Source organism: Protopterus annectens, chromosome 4.part0 (genome assembly GCF_019279795.1).
Source record: "Protopterus annectens isolate FY-2018-M chromosome 4.part0, PAN1.0, whole genome shotgun sequence".
Lineage (NCBI taxonomy): Eukaryota > Metazoa > Chordata > Ceratodontiformes > Protopteridae > Protopterus > Protopterus annectens.
Window position 1 is genome coordinate 776,638,193 of NC_056733.1, and position 25,009 is coordinate 776,663,201.

The 25,009-nt window shown below is 40.4% G+C and overlaps 1 protein-coding gene across 1 annotated transcript in view; it reads left to right on the forward strand.

Moving 5' to 3' along the window:
• PI4KA (phosphatidylinositol 4-kinase alpha) overlaps positions 1 to 25,009 on the forward strand; it is a gene marked incomplete at its 5' end in the record, with an annotated part of 2,160,482 nt that overhangs the window by 1,144,012 nt on the left and 991,461 nt on the right. The window contains 1 exon segment of the mRNA XM_044068731.1: positions 14,193 to 14,312. Within this exon segment, the coding sequence (XP_043924666.1) occupies positions 14,193 to 14,312 (120 nt within the window).

Genomic DNA, 25,009 nt, shown 5'->3' on the forward strand with positions numbered 1-25,009 from the left:
AATGTTTATCGAAGGTAGAATAGACAAGAGTATCTTCAATTTTATGTGTACATCTTATCCTAGGTTTCTCCACTTGTTTGGAATACCTAAATTACACAAAGATATTGTAACCCCCTTATGCGTCCATATCTGGATGGTAGGGGTTCACCTACGTATCCATGTGCAAAAGTCGTGGATGCTGTATTACAGAAGTACTTAGCTAAGATTAACCACATATGTAAGGACTCTTGGGCTTTTCTTGACAAAATCAACCATCTAGATTTTAGCTCTAACTACAACTTCCTTACTGTGGATGTCAAAGATCTGTATACATGCATTCCACATGACATAGCTTTGGAATGGGTCAACCAATTCCTGAGAATTAATGGGGCTGAGAATGCAGAGATGTCACTGGTGAATGAACTACTGGTGTTGATCCTTGATAACTACTTCATGTTTGCAGACAGTTTTTACCTGCAACAAGTCGGGGTTGCAATGGGCTCCCCATGTGGGGCAAGTGTAGCCAATTCAGTCATGGCTAATTGGGAACATCTATATGTCTTTAATAATTGTGAATTCAAGGATAAATTTATTTTTTATACTCGTTACCTTGATGATATTTTTATATTGTTAGATGGTGACAGTACAATTAGTGGCAACGTTGTGAACTATTTCAACATCACTACACACTTTTTACAGTTCACTTTCACATTTAACACCATGACTATAGCCTACTTGGACATCCAACTGAATAAGGATTTGAGTCTCCAGAGATTTACTGCTAGGATTCATAGAAAGAGTACTTATTCATACTCTTTCTTACATTATTCTAGTTGCCATCCCCATCATCAAAAGCAAGCAGTCGTTAAGGGTCAGTTGGTCAGAGCAGCCCGTATTGTCACTCTTGATGAAGATTTTCAAGCGGAATGTTCCTTTCTTAAGAACATGTTTCTTCATCGTGGCTACTCTGACCATATGGTTAGTGACATCATAGAAGACGTCTCTCATAAACGCCTTCGACGTGTCTACAAACCCATTCTAGATGGGGTACACATGCAACAACAGTACAATGATAGGACAGACACTCCATCTCAAAGTTGTACTGCCTTTCCTGACCCACATGCTCAACAGCCAGCGTTTTACAACCTATAGTACGAATAGTAAGGATTGCTTTGAGATTTTATGTAAAAACTGGGCAGCATTTAGGAGTGACTATAGTGTGTGCCAGAGACTGTGTGACCAACCAAAAGTGATTTTCAGAAAAGCTAAAAACCTTAAAGTATTGTTTGAACAACTGAAGCAGGGTGTAAGTAGATCCTTAGGTATGTATAAATGTCAATCTTGCAATTATTGCAAATACGTCACAGAATCTAATAGGTTCAAGCTAGAAGGTTATACATATAGTTTGAAACATAGAGTCAATTGCAACTCCAAAATGATTATTTATCTAGCTCAATGTCAAAGTTGTTTAGCATTCTATATTGATAAGACGGAGCGACGTCTCCGTGACCGTATTTATGAAAACATCTACGCCATTAGAAAAAACAAACACAACAACGCCCTGGCAAAACATGTCCTTTGCCACCCAGACCATTCCTTTAAATTTATGGTGATAGACCAGATCACTGAGAACAAAAGAGGGGGTCCAACTGGCTTAAAATTGGAAGAGCTTGAACTCATCTGGCAGATTAGATTAAACGCATACAATGTCCCTGGTTTAAATGAAAACTGCTCCATAAGCAGTATTTTGAAGATTAAAAGTTAATTAAGATGAACTTATTTGGAAATTATACCATATTACTTTAATTTAATTCGTCCAAGTACTGTTGTTTTAATAATATTTTTATTTTTCAAATTTATGGTTCTTATGTATTCTTTAGTTGCTTTTTTAGTTTTCATGTAGGAGGTTTAACACACAGCAGCCTGTACTATAAGTGGTTCTGTACTACTACTATTACTATCAGTACTACTTTTTAGTATAGCTTCTTTAAAAGTTAATTAGTATTTTACTGTTTAATTGCTTCGTTAAGCTGATGCCTGTTTGTGTTTATAAGGCACACGCTATCTGCTATTATATGTCTGAAGAAGTTTGTGTAAGCTACACAAACGAAAAGCGCTTTACATTGATTAAATTTATTAATTTATTAATTTATTGTTCTGTTATTTAAGTGCCACCTCATCTGTTCTGTTTTGTTTTTGTGCTTAACCATTCCTTCTCTTCAACATTTTCTGTTGAAAATTTTGAAAAGATTTTACAGGCATAGTTCCTCTATGGTCTTTATTATCAAAAGAATGAGAAGTAGAATCTCCTTATGTTTCACAGCTTATTTTTTGTTGGACAAACTTTTGTATGTCCTCCTTATCATGTACTTCATCAAAAAATGATTTTGTTCCTCCAGGGAAGAATACTTTGAAGACAGCTGGGTACAGCAGTTTGAATCTCATACCTGCATCTTGACATTCCCTGAATAATGGAATAAATTTGCTCCTCTTCTGTCTGGTGTACAATGAGTAATCATTCTCCACATCCACTCTATCTCCCACTTTTAGTACTTTGTCCTTCTGTCAGAATCAACCCCTTCTGCTGGTAGGATTGCATCTTTAATATTAAAGGTCTAGGTTGCTTTCTTATAGACAGGTTTGGAGCATGCACATGATGTGCCCTTTCAGCTAACAACTCCTGCTGTGGAATACCAGTCCAGTTGCTTATTTGTGCTTTCATAAATTTAACACAGTCTGTTTCTTACAGCTTCTCTGCTATAGCTGAAAATCTCAGGTTTTTCCCACGTGCTCTGTCCACAAATTCTATTATTTTTTGAAACATTTCATCCTGAGCAGTCTCATATTCATTCAGCCTTTTCTTCATTTCAACCTCACTTGTTTTCAGCTTTATCATCTCTTCTGAATATCTGTTTATAGTTTCTTCTATTTTTTCCAGCCTTTTGTTTGTCTTGATATACTTTATCAGTGTTTTATTTTAACCAGGTCTGTATGCAGTTGTCTTGTATCTTCCTGTAGGTTACTGTAAGTCAGTGCTGAAGGATGCATTATGTTTTGCTGAACAGCTGCAGAACATTCCCCAGTCATTGTTTCTTCCTCACTTTTTTTTCATAGGTTCATAGCTTAGTACTAGGCTAACTGCCTTTGTAGGTCTTTTTAAGCCTAGCCATTTACCCCTTCTAAGAATCAAAACCTGGACCTTGTGTTTGTAAGGTGAACACCTTAACCATTATGCCTACCTCCCACCCCACCCCCGATTTATTTTTCCAGGTCTTCTGTATTTCTTTATTCCTGGCATCCAGGTATGGCACTTACTAGCCAGTTACTGAAATTTGTCCATAACACAAGTCTACTTGCCATCTTTGCTGAGTTTCTGTTTTCACACTGGGAGACCTAAAAATAAGCTGTTACTCAGTGTGTGGTCATCTTGGAAGTCCTATGTGACTACTATTGTTAGGAAATCCTTTTATATAACAGCCAGCTACTTACCAGATGCATATCTTCTAAATCCAAAGAAGTCATTGTACCTGTCTACTCCTCCCTCATCTGACCAATGATAGAATGCCCTCTTCAATATGTACTTGGCTAGGCATATGACCCGCAGAGATACCACTTCAGAAGACTTTGAGACCAAGATACAAAACAATATGAATGTTTATTAAGCGCTTTTCGTCTTGTCAACTGGCAAAATTTCTTCAGATAAAACAATTCATAAAAAAACGGTTTAAATACATATACATGATAATACATCATTGTAAATTACCCAATAAGATAGTTGTTTCAATTATGTCCCACACTTTAATTAAAGGAACAGTCATTGTAACGACATTTTTATGTATAAACCATTTTAACCAGTTACCACACCTTCCGTTAAAATATACAAGTTCAAAAACAAAGACTTGTGTGCATACACACCCTGTCAATGCTTATTCTTATAACATTATCAAGCAAAAATATAGTAAATAAATACATACATAATAAATGTGTACATATGTTAGAAGATTTATATATAAAAAATGGTGTATAAAAGTTATGAAAATTAATATTGTTCATATATTTACCTATCAAAGTTTTTTAACTTTAAAATACATTGAATAGAACACATTTCATTGAGTCCTGGAAATGTTCCTGAATTTAATCTTAGCTGCCATAAAAGTTCCAATCTTTCAATAAGTAATCCCGTAGGACCACCCCATTCATCTTGAACTATTTAGTCTATGACCTTAAATTTAAACTTATGTGTAGGATTTTCAAACACATGCTTGGCTAAGGCATTTTCCATTTTGTTTTTCCTTATGCTATATAAATGTTCATAGACTCTTTCTTTCATTTTACGTTCCGTTTTTCCTATGTAAAATGAATAACATGCCTGGCAAAGAGCATTATATATATATAATAGATATCGAATTGCATGTAAATGTTTTGTTTATTGTGTATTTATTGTTACAAACATGGAATGTTTCTCCTTGTTCCATGTTTACACAATAGTTGCATGCACCGCATGTTGTCATTCCTGGGTTTCTAACAAGTTTATTTGTTCCATATCCACTCTCTGAGACTTTTCAAGTTTTTACCTGCTTTGTATGTGACCTGTGGTAATTCCATAAATGTTCCACAAATTGAAGTTTGCCCTGATAGCAAATCCCAATTTTTAAAAACTATTTTTACATGCTCTGTGGCATTTAAGTTGCATGTCAAAATTAGTCTGTATTTTGTGAATATTGATTCACTTCTACTACCATCTACAATTTGAACATTTAATGTATCATGGTCAATATTGTGTTCACTTAAAATAGGCATATATATCCCTCTTTCACCTTGTACTACACATCTTCGCTCTCTTAATAAACCTACAGGGTATCCCCTCCTAGTAAACATTTTCTGTAGTGTATCACATTCTTCTATGAAGCTCAGCAAGCTCCTGCCTGGTGCCCTGCAGAGTTGTACAGCAGCAGAGAGACAAAAGAGAAACTTTGGAGTGATTAAGGATCATCTTTTTGCATTTTCTTGCTGCCTTTAGCTAATTCCACCTAAAACGCAGATTTTCTAGAGTTTCTATGATTTAAAAAGCTTGTTTCAGCTACATATTGTACTTATTTTGCTGCCTGCACTTTAACAAAGTTGTTTTTGTGTTTAAATTACCTGTTTAACTGTTGTAGGCTACACACTCGTGTGATAGCCATTTCTGTGCATTTAAAGTGTTTTTTTATTGTATCTGCTTTATTTTCTGAAAAAAACAAAAAAAAAATACTTGTTTTCCTGCCTTTCTAAGGTAGTATAGTCCAGTTTTCAGGTTAGTGCTGAATTCAGGGCTGTGTTGCAAGTTTCTGTGTTTGCCCATACCTTACTTGGATAGAAGGAAGTTTCTCTGTTCAGTGTAGAGAGGGAGCTTTGAGCAGCCTATCTGTCCCTGGAGGAGTGGTTTCAGCCCAGAAATTAGTTGTTTATTGGCCATTTTTGGGCTAATTTCTCTCTTTCATTTCCCTGCTATAAAACCCGCATTTGCGTGGTTTTGCACGCCGGGCAGCGACGGTTAGCTAGGGTATAACTACTTCCGGCTCCACAAAGTCTACTCTTCAATTTTTCCCTTGGAACTAGACAAACTTTCAACTTAAGCACTCAAACCATTCACTTCTCATCCCGGCACTTGCTCAAAACTCATAACAAGCACTAATAATCCTTTGCACTAGACCCCCCTATACTGTAGATAAGGACAAAGCTCTCTATACAACCTTACCAGCCAATCAGTAAAACAGTTCACTGTACCTATCCAGGCATGTCCAAAGGGCAGTTTCAGGTGCACTCTCCGGTCCAACTGGTGAATCTGGGCATTTTGAGGCAATGTTACAATTGCCTCATGTACACATTCAACCCTCTCCTCCTTCCACTAAGCACTAATACATGCGAGAGATGCAATTATACAGCCAAACTGGAGGCTAAGCTCTCTCAACCCAAGACTGGACTAGGCAGTCAAGAGGAGAAGGGAATTACTTGCATCACACCACCAGTCTCACATAGACCTATGAAACCAGCACCGGCAAAAAACACACATAAATACACGAAAACATACTTGGAGGCTCTAAATAAAAATCAGCAAAAGCAACAGAGACCTCCAAAGCAGATATCCAAGAAACCTCCACCCCCCCCAACACAAACCATGAAACACATACTTCACAAAACCAGTGTGCCACGCAATCACAGCCCTTAAGGCAAAATAACATACCCAACACACTAGTAATAGGTGACTCTATAGTCAGGCACACTGACTCCCACTCACTAGGCTGAACAAGGAGAAGGTTACCGTTAGCTGTCTGTCGGGTGCCAGGATCTGCCACATAACACAAGTACTCAGGTCACTCCAGAACAAGTACAAATATGACGCTGTCATTGTCCATGTTGGTGTGAATGACCTGAGCCGTACCTCCTTTGACTACATGAAAAGAGACATGGAGGAGCTCTCTGATCATGTAGCCCAGGCCGGTATAACCCTGACCCTGAGTAGCATCCTGCCCTCACCAAGAATGATGCCACCAAATAGAGAAAAAATTATCAATTTCAACTGTTGGCTAAGCTTCTGGTGTCATTCAAAGGGGATCCAGTGTCTGTCAGCCTGGGATGACATGCTCAACAAGCCACTCTGCTTCGCTAGAGACCGCTTGCACCTGTCACCCTTAGGCTTTCGAATACTGGCCAAGGCTCTTGCTATCTAAACCTCAAAATGCAGACACTTGAGGCACTCCTCAGTATGGAGAAAATCGATATATGTACAGTAACAGAAACCTGGTTTAAGGTTCCCCAGCACTACCAGGCTACAACTCATACCATACATTTTGGCCACAAAACCCGGACTGAAATACAAAAGGCGGGGGAGTATCCATATTCATCAAGGATACCCACACCTCCAGGTTAGTGGCACAGCACGATGCTTCAGAGATCAATCATGTGCAACTAACAACTGGAAAAACTGCTATTCAAATTATAGCTTGCTACAGATCACCCACCATGTCCCTGGACCCCCACTCTGCATTCCTAGAAACACTGGGAAACATAAAGGTCCTACCAAACACCCTGATATTGGGTGATTTCAATTACCCAAACATTAACTGGGAGACCTACTCAAGTACAAACTCCCTTGCCCAACATTTCCTAGAATTTATAAACTCAAACGCCCTGGATCAACTGGTCAACACCCCCACCAGAGGTGGCAACATATTGGACCTGGTCATCACCAACATGGGCCCGGTGTTCCACACCAGATGTCAGCCCCTCACTGGTTAGATCTGACCATAAACTAATCACTCTGGATATCCACATTCCGCCACCACCCCCGGTCAAAGAAACCACAGTGAAAAACTTTTCAAAAGCAAACTTCACGTTACTTTAGACCGAGGTGGGAAGTTTCAAAGCCCCCATGATAAAGGATAACGCTGTCCAAGCTGCAAAATTCTTTACTAATGCACTCTATGGGCACCTACAAGAATGCATGGATTGTGCTATCCCAAACAAAACCAAGACTCACTCTTACAAGAAAAGGAAACCAGTCTGGTGGACCCCTGCCGTAAACAAGCTATACAATAGAAGGAGGAAACTAGTACAGAAAAGAGTAAAATCCCAAGAAGTGAAGACATCCCTGATCAGTATCAGCAAGAAACTACATTCCCTCATAAAATCATCCAAGGCTAGCTTCAAAAGAAAAATTGCCATGGACTCCAAAGATAACCACAAGGCATTCTTTAGCTATGTCAAGAAATCTAAGTGGCAATTCTCAGATCTGCTCAGAGTTAGTGCAGAATGGCACAAAATACACTGAACCAGCCGATATAGCCAACATCCTGGCAGACAGGTTCAGTGCAAACTTCACCCCCCTCTCACCCCCAAAAGGGCCCATAACTATACCAGAAGAATGTAGTGCCCCTGAAATCACAGACACTCAGTTTAAAACAGCCCTGTCCAAAGCCAAAAACACAGCATCAATGGGACTGGACGGAGTCCCAGGCTGCATCCTACACAAGCTCAAAAATGAACTTAACCCCTAATCTAAACACACTGTTTAAACTCAGCCTGTCCAGAGGCTATGTGCCCACAGAGTGGTGCACAGCAATGGTTATTCCGCTCCACAAAGGTGGATCCACAATGGACCCCCGGAACTATCGCTCTATAAACGTGACTAGCTTGCTCTGCAAAGCTATGGAGCGCATCATCATGGATCTCATTAACAGAGAAATTGTGAACCTCCAAACACTGGACCCTACCCAGTTTGGCTTTAAGGGCAGATCTTGCCTCCTAAACCTGGTAGACTTCTTTGAGACCGTTACCAAGGCTATAGATGAGGGAAAGGTGGTCCAGACAATAAAATCACATGACAATAAACAACACAGATAGCAATGATCCTATAGTACATAACAAAAATTTAAATAATTTAAAATTCAGCTTGCTAATATGATTAATAATCAAAGTTACACATAAAATTCATATTATAAAATTCATATTGTAGAAACAATATACATAATTATAAATTCAATCTACTGAGCTTAACCAAAATTGGTTTAAGGCTCAGCATACTATTCAAGGTCACCAGCAAACCTTAAAATCAGGGTTATTGACATTGGTGGTGATATAAATAACTTCTTAGAAATTAAAGAATATGAGTGGATTATTTAAATTTTTGTTATGTACTATAGAATCATTGCTATCTGTGTTGTTTTAACTTTGCCTCATGTGATTTGGAAAGGTGGTCCACACAGCCTACCTAGACCTCGCAAAGGCCTTTGACACCATTCCCCACTCAGGTAATATAAACAAGCTCACCAGCCTGAACATAAACCCCTACGTCATGAGATGGGTTGCCAACTGTCTCACGGACAGAACCCACATGGTAAGAGTTGCGGGAGCTAGGTCTGACTCTAAACCGGTTACAAGTGGTGTTCCCCAGGGCTCAGTCCTAGGACCCCTCTTGTTCGGCATATACTTCTCAGAGGTACAGGCAAGCACAGGAGGACTATGGCTCACCAAGTTCGCAGACGACTGCAAACTAGGAGCTATAATTGAGACTCCGGCTGACACAGACATCCTCCAAAAGTGTCTCACTGAGACAGATACCTGGTGTCAAAACCATGACCTCAAGCTAAATGCCAAAAAGTGCATAGTCATCCCCTTTGGAAAAAAGAAAGTACCCACAAACTACCACATAGGTGGTAGCCCCTAAGTACCGAAGACATAATAAGGGATCTGGGGACCCAAGTAGATAGTAACCTCTCCTTTGATAATCACATTGCCAAAGTGGTTAGAAAATCCTTCTATGTGGCCCATCTAATCACAAAAGGGTTTGCATCCTGATCGAAAGAGGTCATTGGTCCCCTCTATGCATCACTCATCAGACCCATCATAGAGTACAATGCCCCATTTGGGATGTACCTTACAAGACACCTGCAACAACTGGAAAGACAACAGAAGTACCTCACCAAGAGGATCACTGGCCTCAAGCAGAAGCCCTATGCAGCTCGACTGAAGAAACTCCAACTGTACTCGGTTGCATACCGCATACTTAGAGTTGATCTACAAGGCCATTTCCAACCCAGAATTGATGGACATGCTGCAACTAAAGAAAACCATATCCCCTCGAGCCACACGCTCCAGGGATCTAAACCTCACCACAACAATAAATAGGACGTGCTGGAGGGATAGATTCCTGTCCCAGAGACTTCCCATGCTCTGGAGCAAGATTCCAGTCTACATTAGGCAGAGTTCCTCGCTAACCCTCTTCAAGAGAAACCTTGACGAGTGGATGGGAAACAGAAAGTTTACCCCAGGGATCACTTCAATGGCTCTGCTGGACAGAGGCACAGGGAACTAATCTAAGGGGGTGGCGAAAGCCAACACATTCCGGCTAGGCTTATAAATGCCTTTGGGCAGATAGCCTAGTACCTACCTATGAACCTATGAAATCGCTATCCCTAGTTATCATTTTGGCGGCACGTACAAATTGTCCCTTTATAACAGATCTTTTTTGTTTTAAAGGGTGGCAGCTTGAAAAATGTAAAAAGGTATTCGAATAGGTAACTTTTCTGTAAATTGTCGAAGTATACCTTTTCTTTTCCTTATCTTTATTCAATTTTATGTCCAGGTATGCTATATAATCCTTGTTAAACTCAAAGGTGAATTTTAGAAAAGTAGTTGTATTTAGATACTCTACTAACTGTTTTGCTGTACTTTCATCACCTTTTAATATAATAAGGATATCATCTAAAAATCTAGTGTAGAAATGTATTCTGTCCTTGCACCGCACATTGTTTTCAATAAATTAATTTCCCCAAAAAGCCATAACTAAATTTGAGAAACTGCCCCCACATGGCGACCCCATTGCTACACCAATGCGTTGCAAGTATCTCTCTCTATTGAACATAATGTAGTTGTTTGATAGAATTATGTCAAGTAACTCTTCTACCATTGAAACTTTAAGGAGGCACCCTTGTATCTTAATATACTTGTCACCCAGTCTATTCCCTCTATATGGGGTATTGATGTATACAAGTCTTTTACATCTGTCGTTAAAAAGTTATAGTTCTCATTGTAATCTAACCTACTGATGTTTCCAAGACATGTACAAGAATCTTTGCAAATTTTAGATTCTTGTTTAATGTACTTTTTAAGTATGCTGTCTACATACTTAGCACATGCATAAGTAGATGATCCTCTAGCATCTACTAAAGGCAGCACTGGGGGATTTTCAATACATTTATGTATTTTGGGTGTGCCACATAGAATAGGTGTTTTAGGTGCGGGCATTATTAAGTAGTTTAAAGTTTGGTTATCAATCCTACCCTCTATAAACATGTCATTAAGGTAAGACCTAATTGTCCCATATGCTATGTTGACCTCATTTTGGGAAACAGATGTGCAAGTTTCACAATCCACCATCTCTTTCATTTTCTGATTGTAGTGGTCAATGTCTGTTATTACAGCTCCCCCACTTTTGTCGGGTTTCATCACCCTAACGGGGAGCTTCTGTAAATCTCTTAAATATGCTTGTTCATCAGCACTAATGTTAACATTTTTAGTAGGCCTTTTTCTATTACTCTCTATGCAATTACGAAAATCAAGTTCACATACTTTATCAAAAACACTTAAAAGTGGGTGTAATGGTGGATTAAATGTGCTTGATGCAGATAAATCATGAACATTCCTTGGCGCATTTCCTAACATTACAGCTAGGTTCAATTTACGAATAAAACATTTCAATTCATGAAGTACTTTTCTAATGTCAGCGTGAGCATTAGGCACAAAAATATACCTCTTTGCTAAAATGTCAGCTATATCGTGGTCAAAACTAAAGGACGAGTAAATGTAAACCTTAGTCTTTTTCTTTGTTGTATAGCAATTTATAGTTTACATTGTCAATATTGGCATAAAGTGTTACCTTCTCCGCCTGTTCGCTCATCCCCTGTTGTTGTTTTTGGGTTTCTGGTTGTACTGCAGATTGTGGTTCCTTCCATTGTTGGAAAAATAAGAATTATTATTATCCTGTTCGTTTCGTCTTCCATTATGGTCGTTTTCAAGGCTGGACCTGTAGTTAGAGGCTATCCTGTCACTCCGTCTAAGGGTGTTTGCGTCTCTCCCTCACTGGTTCTGATATCCGGTGACGTCACTCCGTTAGGTATTTTACTCAGATTTATCTCTTCTAGTCTGCCGCTTCCAATCAACTCAGGCTTCTGTGTTGGTGGATTCGGATAGGCCAAGCCCTGATTGTATATGGCCCTGTCCCTGTTCAATTTTTTATGTTTTGTTTCGCGGAGCTTATTCAAGTATGGCTCAACGCTAGTAAAAATATGGTCATAGTCAAAATGGTACCGAAGACAGTTTTCATCAGCTTTAATAAGATTGTCCAAATCAGTGATCTCCTTTTCCATTTTGTCTATGTTTATTTTATAGTGTTTAATCATAAGTTCAAGAAGTTCCAGGCCATGTTGATTAAACATATCTAAACATATCTACCAAGTCCTGGTGGAAGATGGACCCGTTGGGTACTGCCAAACTCTTAGACCCTTAGGAACAATTTTTTCTTTTATACATTCTCTAAAGTAGGATATTTCTAGGTTAAATTTTTTGAATTTCAGTACCTTTGCATCCAATAGTTTTAACCTGGCATTGATGTCGACTCCTCCTCCAGCTGGGTTTACTTCTGTGGCCATGTCCTCTTGGTTGTTGAACAGAATGGTTTCACTTAACCAGTTATTCATATTAGTAAACCCAATAAGCCCTGAGGTAGTTGTCAAGTTGGTGCTGTTGTTGCCCAGTCTTGTGTAAAGGGAAGATGACACTGCTGTAGAATAGGTCAGTGACAAAGTATTAGAGCTCCTTTGTTCACCCGTAATATTTCTTGTAGGTGGATTGTTTTGTGTCCCAGATACAGTGTCAAATTTGTTGGATAAATCATCCATGCACTGGGTTAACATTTGGATGACCATAGTTAAGTTTCCTATGTCATTTTCTTTGTTCTCCGACTCAGGTCTGCCTGGGTAGTCATACCAAACAATATTACCCAAAACGCTGATAGAAACTTGTAAAATTGAACCACAGAGATACCACTCCAGAAGACTCCGAGAACAAGATACAAAACAATATGAATGTTTATTAAGCTCTTTTCGTCTTGTCAACTGGCAAAACTTCTTCAGATAAAACAATTCATAAAAAAGGTTTAAATACATATACATGATAATACATCATTGTAAATTACCCAATAAGAGAGTTGATTCAATTATGTCTCACACTTTTTAATTAAAGGAACAGTTATTGTAACGACATTTTATGTATAAACCATTTTAAAAACTATTTTAACCAGTTACCACACCTTTCCTTAAAATATACAAGTTCAAAAACAAAGACTTGTGTGCATACACACCCTGTCAATGCTTATTCTTATAACATTATCAAGCAGAAGTATAGTAAATAAGTACATACATAATAAATGTGTACATATGTTAGAAGATTAATATATAAAAATGGTGTAAAAAAGTTATGAAGATTAATATTGTTCATATATTTACCTATCAAGTTTTTTTAACTTTAAAATACATTGAATAGTACACATTTCATTAATCTTCTAACATATAAGTTCGAAGATCAGCTATGTGACATAAAGGTATAAAGCATGGCCGCTAACCCAGATGACTTAGCTTGGACCAACAGCCTGGTGGCTGCAGGATCCAGTTAGCGGAGTGGGATAAATGAAGAGGTTTTGACTGCTCACCTCTCTCTCTGGGGAATTTTGGGTGTATTTTTGGGAGTATAAATATTCTTGAGCTCTTTGTGGGGACCAGGAGCTTTTGCAGCATACTCACCCATGAGAGGGCACATACAACTGAGGTAATGTCACCTGAAGTGTAGGAAGAGGTTCCCTTACTCTGGTACACCCTCCCCTTCATTGGCATGTAGACAAGCATATAATATTTGCTTAACATTCCAGAATTCTCAGCTAAGCCCAGAGGACCTGCTCACATCTTGGGCAGTAACAATTTTGATTCTGCTGAGCCTGCAGGCTTCATCAGAGAAAGTAACTCTCTGGCAGAGTAATACTGGGATACTACCACACCAGCTCATGAGAATTGGGTCAGTGTAACCCTTGAGAGCAGTTGTCCTGAATTCAGTAGCAGGTTGGAAGTGGGAGAAGTGTAGAAGCTGTCACACTATTGAACGTTAATAAATACATAGGATTATAGGAAGTACAAGGCAGATGTCTTTATGCCTTGCTAGTACCCACCCTAATACTGAACCTCCTCTCTCCAGCAGGGTCAGACCAGTAAAGCCAGGGATGAATTTATGAATACCCATCCAAAGCATAATGCATTAATTGGGTACTCAAGTGAAATGTAACACGTTTGCCACAACTGATGGCCCTTAGGTTAGATACAAGGGAGATATGATTGTTATGGATAAGTGAAAATCCTTGAGATAATAAGGTGAACGTGCAGGTTGAAATTATCAGATTGTGAAGGCTGTCTGTGCTGATCTCTTAGCACAGTGTCTGCATATGTTTTTTTTCTGAAATTGTTTGTATGCTGCCGTAGAAATTGCATTTTGCTTGATCAGTGTTAAAATGTTGCATCAGTGCCACATGTGTAGTTCTGTTGCTGTTGAGGTTAGTTTGTGAGATAGTATATATCCAGACGCAAGCACATTCACTGTATTTGCTGTAATGTCTTGTTACTTTTGTTTAGGAGTACCTGAATAAACACCAGAACTGGGTGTCTGGTCTGTCCCAACATACCGGCCTTGCCATGGCTACAGAGAGCATCCTTCATTTTGCTGGATACAACAGGCAAAACACTACAATAGGGGTAAGTAAATTATGTAAAGCCATGCTAAGCAAGCCTTCAATAAGCAGAAAGTTAAGTTAGGTCCTCTGCTTTGCATTTGTATATTATTGCTTATTATTTATTCTTTATAATGGACTATATGCATTGATTTTGTTATATTTTTTGTTTGATTTTCAACTGCTACTGTCTGTTATATCTGTTTATACATCTGATTTTCTTTGTTCTTATAACTGTGTGTTGAGTTTGTGGTGTAATGTCACCTAACCTGTTAATTGCATTGTTTTGATACTGTAGAAGAGTTTAGTGAATGTTGCTTTTAGTGAATAGTTGCTTATTTTTGAGTTGGTTAGTCATTATTCATGTCAGGAAGCTGATGTAAGCCACCTGGTTAGTATTGTATAGCTATTATTGCAGATGTTGTCCTAAATTCCATATTTTGTAAGAGGCAAATTGAAACTGGATGCTTACAATTTTATATCACCTTTTCTAAAAAGAATTCAGCACTCATACCAACTTGTACCTTTTATCTTTGCCATTTTTCTGGCCTCCTTAACTGCCAGTCATTGAGTTGCCACATTGCCCATTTGTTCCTCATCATGAATGGGGAACAGTCCACAGTATGGCAGTCATACAGGCAACCATGATGAGTGTTTCTCTCTGTGCATAACCGTGCCCCTGTCAGCTGCATGGGCACACCTACTTTTCCAGAGGAGGTGTTACTGAGCCCCTCTTCCTGACTTGTGCATGCTGCCACATACATCCCCCTACCCACAGCTCCTCCAGCCCAGAGGTTAATGTCTTCTGATCCTGCAGACAGTGGTTAAGTGCAAACCTGTATCTGTGTAGGAGCACATTAGCTGACTGATATCACCAGCACCTTCTCCCAGAATAAGCTGCTTACTGTCATCCTTTCCAGCTTATCCAGTGCACAAGCTGCTGTTCGAACTTGGGGCATCTAGTTAATATGTTAAGGCATTTTCCCTCTGTGCTACAGAGCTGGGGGTCATATACTGTTTTTAAATGGAACAGTTTGTGTAACCAGATGGATTTATGTGGCTACATTGAACACTGTCTTGATGTCAGGGCATTATAGTTAAACCAGTGAATGCCCTGCAAGTTGAAATACTTGCAGTTATATAAAAATAATTAACCAAAGTAATGTATACATCTCTCATCCATCCAGTGCTGTCAAGTTGCATCCTCTTGCTGTAGTGACCTCATGAACTGTCGCCACCATCCAGAGTTTGTTAGGCAATGGAAGTAGGTAACCAGATTTTTCCTCTGTTTCACACACACGCATTGCACAACTCACAGAAATTGCATTTATTTACCAGGTAAGCCAGCTTGGCCAAAGTGTCCCTTTTCAGTGGTGACCCCAGAACACTGTCTAAGTGACTTGTTGTGAGTAAAACAATAGGCAAATGGAGGTGGAATGGATCAAAGCTTCCCCTAGACTACAGAAGGCAGCTTGTTAATGGTTTAGAGCCTTAATCCCCTCCTCCACCTGCCAGAATTTACGTGAAGTTCTGTTTAAACCACATTTAGACTGATTTTAACATACTGGTACTCGTATCTATGATGTTCATAGGATCTTAGGAAGTTACTAGGCTATTGGCCCTGAGGCCCTTATAAGCCTAGCCAAGAGTTTAGCCCATGTTTAGACAAGTCAGCACCCAGAGCTCCTGTCCAGCAGGACACACAGGTGGAATCCCAGGGATGTATTTTCTGTTTCCTATCCAGTTATCCAGGTTGCGCTTAACAAGGGATAATGAGGTGCTCTACTTGACATGAAGAGGGAGTCTATTCCACAGTTGGGAAAGTGTCTGGGACACAGATCATTCCTGCCAACAAGCCCTGTTGATATCACAGGTCAGGTTGAGGTCATGCGAGCTTGACTTGCGGATATGCTGCAGTCCTATCAAGGCGGAGTCTGGGATTGCTTTGAATGCCAGACGGGGTCACCTCTGAGGAGTCTGTATGAAACTGAGTAGAGGGACAGGGCAAGTGTTTGAGGCCCTGGATCCTCCTGGTGAGGAACCTCTGTGGTCTCTCCAGCTGCTGCATGTGCTTTGCAAAAGTACATACCAAAGAGGGTGTTGTGCTCAGTAATTGGCCTTATAAGGGAAGAATACAGGGATGTTATGACCTCTTTGTCCTTGAATGAGATACCCTTACTTATGATGTGGGCCATCTAGAAAGCTTTCTGTACAGCGGAAGCAACATGGTGGTCAAAAGTCAGATTGCTATCAACCTGGGTGCCGAGATCCCTCACTACTGGTTGTGTACTTAGGACATTGTTGTTAATGTGATAATATGTGGGACGTCACTCTCCCCAAAGGGGATGATGATGCATTTTTTGGCATTCAGCTTGAGGCCATGTTTTTGGCACCAGTCATTGTTTGGGTGAGACCGTCTTAGAGGACATCCACATCACTAGGGGAATTGATGACTGCACCCAGCTTGCAGTCATCTGCAAACTTGGTCAGCCATAGCCCACTGGTTTTGGCCTGCACATCAGAGAATTATAGCCTGAATAACAGAGCCCCAATACCGATCCCTGGGGTGCACCTCTTGTTACGGGTCTACTGCTTGAGGTGGCTTCTTTTGATTAGGTGGATTCTATCAGTGAGCCAGTTTGCTACCCATCTGGTAACATATGGATTGATGCCTAGTTGAGAGTTTATCTACTATGCCTGAGTGAGGAATAGTGTTGAAGGCTTTGGCCAGGTCAAGGTATGCAGTGTGCACCGTCTTCCCCTCATCCATGGCTTTGGTGACTGTCTCAAAGAAGTCAACCAGATTTAACAAACATGACCACCCCTTGGCCAAGCCAAACTGTATGGTGTCGAGTATTTGGAGGTTGCCAGTGTCCCTGTTAATGAGGTCCATGATAATCTATTCCATGGCCTTGCAGATCAGGCTAGTTAGTCTGATGGGTCTATAGTTTCCTGGATCGGTGGATGCTCCACCTTTGTGCAAAGAGATGACAGTGGCTGTTCTCCACTTGACTGGGACAAACCGGTACTCAGGCTTTGGTTGAATAGGGTGCCTAAAGGTGCTGCAGGTTCATGCTTGAGTTCATGTAGGATGCAGTCTGGGATGTTATTGGGTCCCATGGAGACTGTATTTATTGTTTTTGAGGGGGCAGTGATGACCTGTTCCTTATAGATAAGGGGTGGGAGCCAGGTACTGGGGATGTCCTGATTTACTGCTGGGGGAACAGAGGAGAGACGTTTTCACTGAATGTCAGCCAGTTGTTGCTTGCCTTTTCGGCTTTTCCCGGTTAGGAGTCGCCACAGCGGAACTCCTGTTCGCTAATGATTGGCAGTAGATTTTTATGGTGGCGAGTTGCCAGCCCGACGCCCAACCTTTAGCGAAGGCACGCCCATTCACACATGTCTTTCAGAGGCCACTCGACCACGGGGAGGACATGCAGACTCCACACAGAAGGCACTCCAGCCGAGAATCGAACAGGAGAACCTCTTGCTGTGAGGCAACAACACTACCGCTATACCACCACGGCTTCCGCTGAATGTCAGACAGTAAATTGGCTATATCTACCACATTTGTGTATGTGGTGTCCTAGACCACCAGTTCTGAACAGATCTGGGTGCTTCCTTTGAGATTGCAGACATATATGAAGAAGGCCTTATGATTGCCTCTAGTAGATGTGGCCAATTTGGACTCGAATTTGGCTTTAGAGGATTTCACTGTTGCTCTTATTTCCTTGTTCAAGGTAAGGAGAGATTGCTTCCAATTGGGCACCTGTTCCTTCGTGGTCCTGGACAGCAATTTTTACCTTTTGTTATATAGTTTATTTATTGCAGATGTCCACCAGACAGGTTTACTCTTCCGTGCGGAGGATGATTTTGTCCTGTCAGGTATTCCTGATTCCATGCATCTATATAAATGCTCGTATAGTACTTTGGTGGAGATTTGGACATTGGTGCCAGTTCCTACAGTAGGAGAGGGGGATGTGAAGCTATTTATACCATTCTTCAGGAGGTTGTAATCAGCTTTGGAGAAGTTTTTTTGTTTGATCCTAGCTGTAGGGGGTCAGTGGAGATGGTGACTTCAATAGTGACTGCTTTATATTTGGATCTTACCAGGGAGGATGATACGATAGGAGGTGCTGCAGTGGTGACTCATGTTGGTGAATACCATGTCCAAGATATTATCACCTCTTATGGGGGTATCAACTAGCTGTTCCAAGGCATTTGCATTGATAAAATTGTGGAATCTCTGGGCATTTGTGTTCTGGCATGTGTAGTTTTTCCAATCTATGGTTGGGTAATTAAAGTCACCCAGGATCAGGGTAAAGGGTTGAATCTTGATAGATTTGAAGAGGTCCAGATAGGTGGAGTGGGCATCTTGAGTCAAATTTGGGGACATGTAGCTAGCTATAATTTGAATAGGGGTCATGCCAACGGTTTTACTTGTCATAGCTAAAAAATACAGCATCCTTCAATGACACGTTTAACTAAAGGATCAGTATTACAGGTTTCAGGCTGGAAATGAAGCTTATACTTCATAAGAGGGGTTGCAGTCACATGCCTTAGTGAATGAAGTCTCAGTATTTCCCACTTTTACCTCTTTTCACTTCTGTGATACGAACATGAAGGGCCATGTTCTTTGTTTTTTAATATTTTTTAAATTAGTTGGCTCCATGGCACAGAGCAATGGAACCTTGGCTATGATTCAAGATTGATTATCAGTCCCAGCACTGGAAGAACTGACTAGAGACAAACAGAAGAAAGAAGGGGCTGAAACCTGCTTCCTGCTGTAAGGATGATTGCATATCTCAAAATGCATACTCCATTCCTTGGTGATGACCAGAGAGCCACTGGAGATATTTGCTTCTAGGAGCAGGACAGGACTTGTATGGCTTATATCACTCTGAGAAGTAAGTGGCAGTTCATGTAATTGTGATTGCATACCCAACACCAGAGGTGTCTCTGAACATAAATTTTGGAAAGAGTGGTAGGACAGAATGAAAACCCTGCTCCTTGTGGGAGTTGACTGCACTGCAGCTAGTGTGCTCACCTGTAGGGGGAATGAATGAACTGTAGGTCTGTCACCAGTAGAGCAGCCTAGAGGAGTGTTTAATGTTTGGAGGAACATAGGAGTAAAAAAAAAAAAACAAGTATTACTAGGAAATAGTAATAATATATTGAGTATTACCTCTAGGGGAATGAATGAACTGAAGGGGGCCAAATGGGTCAGTGGAGCTGCTGAAAGGAATGCTTGATGGTTGGAGGGCCATGGGAGTTGACGTAATTTGTTTCTTTTTTAATAGAAAATAATAATATATTAATTATTTAAAATATCTTCTTTATTGCCATTTTAATAATTCCTTATTTCCAGTTATTTAGAACCATATCATTTTGACAACAAGTATCTAACTTGATAGATTGTGGGACCATATCATCTTTGGCTAAACTATAAAGTTTTAAAGGAAGGTCATCAGGCCCTGGACCGTTCTCATAATGCCCTTTATTTCCTCAGCAATAATAGAAAACATTAATGTCTATTTTCTTCTAGTGTAAGAGTATATTACTTTAAATCTGTCAGAAATTTGCAGTCTGTGCCTTGCACTGGCCTCCCATATCATACAAGCAGGCCTGCCTAAGAAAGGCTGATAATACTTCCGGGTCTGCAGTACCTTATCCCCCTCATTGTTTGCTTATTCATAATGTCTGTCTTTATCTTTCATTGTTAAAGCGTTGAAGATCTGCTGATGTAGTTAAATTTTTAAAGATTTAAGTTTCAGGGCATGACGGCCACCTTTCATTTTTGTGAAGATGCTGCTGCATGGCCACCTTGGCTTTTTATCAGTAGCTTCCATTACATCTGCTATCTTATTTTATAAGAGTAATAACTAGTCTTGCCAGTCCTTGAAGGTCTCTTAACTTTATCTTCACCTAACTTGCTTGTAATCCATCACCCTCATGCTTCAGGTTCACCTTAAGCATATTGTGTTGATCCCATTTTAGAAGTCTCTTGATCAGTAGGTAACCTCCTCCATCACTGTACTAATTCCACAAGGGTTTCCTCAACTCGGTCTCTGAGCAATGGGCTTATTTAGGCATCAGGCCTGTCAGTTCTGTTGTGAAAATTTGAGAGAAAACCCTCAAAAAGAGCTTATTTTTAGCACGCTTAGTGGAAATGTTTTCATTACTTGTACCAGGTGCATATCACTTGTATGCAAATGCCCAACTCTCAATAGTACCAAACATATCTGACAGTCTAAAAATATCTTTACACCATATATTCCAGCAAGACATCTGCAATCCATGGACAAAATCCTTTGTAAGCATACACAAAGCTAACACTTCAGAAGGTGAAGCCGTATATGGTAAACAATTTCCTTGCATACTAATATCGTATATTATATACTAGTACATAATAAAAATATTTTAAATAATTCTATCCAATATCAACTATTCCTGTACTTGTTTACTCTAGCACTATGGGAATTAACCGTATTCTTTTTAAATGCACTTTCTAACACACATTATTTCAACATAAACCATCCTACCACCATCCTTCCGTACCACCTCAAGCCACTCTACTTTCAAAACCTTACTTCACTCACATCTAATATCCCTCTGGGAATGTTCCTCCTCCCACCCCACATAACTATTTCTTCCTACTCTTCCCTCCCTGCTCTTCTCCTCCCCCCTCCCTGTTCTCCTCTTCCATATCTCCCTCATCCATCTACCTCCTCTCCTCCTTTCTTCTCTCTTTTGTCTCCCAACTCCACCCCTCTAGGTTGATTTCTCCCCATCTCTATTCCCTACTTTTACCCTCTAGCATCCCATGTATTCATTGCCCGGCTGTCATATTTCTACAGTAGCAACGTACGTATTTGTAAATATTTTCTTATGTTTATAACATTTATTATGAAATTTCATGAATTGTATCTTTAAATGCTATGATTTAATATATACTTCTGGATTATTATGCAACCTGTAACTTTGATGATAGTATTGTCTTTAATGGAACTTTTCTCCCCAGGACTCCATTGAAAACAGTTTCTTATTGGCCCAATGGACCATCCTGGCAGACCAACTGCAAATAAATAAATAAATCATTCTTTAGAAACTGGTTTCTTAATTATATTTTGATGTTCCCCTTCTATATTATTCTTTTTTGCTCATTAGATAAATATGTGAATAGTGTAAAAGTTACCATAAATGAGTGCTATGGATTTATGTAGTTTTATGATTCTGTTTCATGCTTTATTGTAACTTTGAAGTTTTTCTTTCCAGGCCTCCACTAAAAGGGGTTCATTGCTCAATCAGACTTTCCTGGTAAACAAACACTAATTAATTAATTAATTAATTAATATTACACTCACACACTAACACACACACACACACACACACACACACAAATATGTATGCACTCATGGAGAGAGCTACTCCTGTATGTACATCTGTCATGGCCTCATTCTTCCTGAATGCCACAGTCTTCACATCAGGTGTACCTGCCATCTGTGGGTGCCCTTAGATATCTCTGTCATTTTTCACAAGGTTCAGGTCTTTCACCAGTAACATCACCTCTCTCATGTATGCCAGCAACATACCCAGCTTTATATGCAACATTTCGAACACATACACTTTGCAATACGGAAGTTGTATTGCCCCAAACAATTCCTGAAGATTATATAATGATCTACACAATTAGTTTTGTTAACAATGATTCGAGCTTGACTGTCCCATATCAGTAATGCACACACATATACAAACACACATTGTCTTTGATTATTCTCGCAGAATGAAAAGTTACTCTTAGTATATCCATGTCATAACTCATTTTACTTAACCTAAGCTAATCATTTCCAACAGACATACTTCTGCAGTCTGAATCTCCTGATATGTACAAACGTGCAAGATTTCTCCACTGACCTGCTGTACGTATTCATAGTTCATGAAAAAGTATGCAGCAACAGATTATAATAGGAAACATTCTACCTTCAACTGCATGTAAAGTAGAACCTTTCAAAAATAAATGTAGTAAGGAAAATATCAAAAAAGAGAAAGTGAAACGAGTTTTTGTAAGATGCAGTATTCTGACATTTTTGTACTGACAGAATCTCCTCTTAGAACATCTAATTGTGTTTTCATCATATCAGCAAAAAAGTCTTTAATATCTCTTCCGAGTAGATGTTCTTCATCTCACATTGCTGCAGTCCTAACACTTGGGTAGTCCGCTGTCCCTCGGTCAGCCCGAATATCAGAGTATAAGGCTGACGTCGGTCAAGGCGCATTTGACTGACATCAGAACGTCAGGGTACAAATGCGCATGACCGACGTCATATCCTCAGTCTTTTTTGCCGCATGGTCCGATGCAGAAGCAGTGTTGCAAGTGCCGTTCGGCGTTCTGAAATTTTTCGAATTGAGTTTCAGACCGAAGTCAGAGTTGGTTAAGTACCCGTTGGGAATATTTTGTTTTTCTTGCCTCAGTGGTTTACCGGATGTCAGAAAAGTGAATAACTGTATTTCTTGTGGGAAACAGATACCGCATAGGGATTACCATAATTTGTGTATACCTTGTTTAGGACCTGAGCACGACGTTGTTGGATGCCGCTTTTGTGCTAGGTTTAATAAACGCACTATAAAGCGGAGGTTGGATTGTGCAAGGTTGGTCTTTGGGAAGCGGTGTAATTACAAAATGCCGTCGGATGCTCCGACGCCGGCTTCCTCAAAGAAGCGCAAGGACAAGGCAGTTAAACCTAGGTTAGAGGAGTCGTCCGAACCGGACGCCAGTTCTTTAGAGGTGTCAGTGGAACCGGTGGTTCCGACGGAGGCCTCTGGAGTCCCAGGGAGAAACTTTGATTTTACAGGATGTGGCCTCCCAGGAGGCAGGGCAGGCTGTAGGGGCTTCTCAAGTAACTGTACTCCCCTCCCTTCCTAAGGGGTCTAGGCCTTCTCTTTCTACTTCCAAGGCTTCTCCTAGAGGCAGGTCTAGTTTAGCTTCTGTGGGTGTCACTCCCAGTTCTTCAGGTGCTGTGCCCAAGAAGCACATGCTCAAAATGGCAGATGATTTAATTACTTTAATTAGAGGCCCTATGCCCCCTCCTGATAAGAGGCCTAGGATGGAACCTGTGTTGGGAGATTATGAGCAGGCTTCGGATGTGTCTGAGTCTTCGGCTGAAGACTTGCAGGAGTATTCTCATTATTCTGATTCTGATGTAGATGATTCTACTCCTTCTGCTTCTCCTCCTGAGGATTTTTCTTTTTCAGAGACCCTTCACTCCATGAGAGAGCATTTTAAATGGGAAGGTCAGGATTTCTCTGATTCCAGGAAAAGGCTTAGGGAATTTTTGTTTTTACCCCAGCATATGCCTTTAGCTATACCTCCTGTTCTGAATGTGGTGGAAGATGTGTTTGCAGAGGCTTCTCTTAATCCTGATTCTTTGCCTCCTGCTCCTGTTAAACCAGATAGGTATTACAGGGTGCCTGAAGCGCATAAGTATCTTTTTAAGAGCCCTAGGGCAGACCCAGAAACTGTTAGCCAGGGGCCTAAGGGTGTTAAGGCTTCGGTTGTCAAGAATCCGGTTCCTGCAGATAAAGAGGCCAGGGCCTTGGATAGATGGGGAAAGAAAGTTTATACTTCTTCCACTCTAGCCATGAGAGCTTTGAATTGCCAGTTTCACATGTTGAAATATCAAAATTATCTCCTTTCTCAGTTGAAATCTAAGGTTGATGCTCTAGCGGAAGGTATTGACTGTAAAGAGTTACAAGATTTAGTGCATGTTTCTGAACAGGTGGGTAAGCATTCTTTGCAGTGTGGTTTTGATGCTGTACAGGCCTCGTCTAGGGTGGCTGCCACTGGGTCAGTTCTTCGCAGGCATGCCTGGCTGAGGGATCAAAATTTATCTGACCATGTTAAAACTAGGATTTTGGATGCCCCTTTGCAATCTGATGTCTTGTTTGGTTCTCCTGTTGAGGCAGTTTTAAAGAAAATGGAAGACAAGGCTAAGTCTATGCAGACTGTTAGAGATTTTTTGCAGGTTCAGCCTCCAAAGTTTAGTAGAAATTGGCCTACTAAAGGGTGGACGTATCCTTCTTATGATTCCCAGTCTAGGGGTAGATCTAGACGTGGCAGGGGCAGAGGTCAGGGCTCTTTCAGGCCCATTACAGGGAGTTCTCCTGCACAGTCTTCGGGTGAGGGCAGGGGTCAGTCCTTTCGCAAACAGACCCAATGACCTACCTTTTCAGCTGCCAGAACCTTCTCGCCTGGCAGCACCTTTGGGAGGAAGGTTGGCACTTTTCAAAGAAAATTGGAGTTTGATTACCCAAGACAAATGGGTACTGGATATCATACATCACGGTTACAGGTTTTATTTCCATACCTTGCCTCCCTTCAAAGGCATGCCAGACATTCCTCCTCAACAAAGAATAGAGGCTCACAAGCAAATTTCACTGCTACTCCAAATAGGGGCCATACAGCCGGTTCCTATGCCAGAAAGGGGCCTAGGATTTTATTCTCGCCTGTTCCTAGTCCCAAAGAAGGGGAACACGTGGAGACCAATTTTGGATTTATCTATCCTCAACACTTATCTGGACATTCCCAAGTTCAAGATGTTGACGTTGCAGCAGCTTTTACCTCTGCTGGGCAAAGATCATTGGATGGTAACTTTGGATCTCAAGGAGGCTTACCTTCATGTTCCTATCAGACTAAGTTGCAGGAAGTATCTGCGTTTTCGAGCT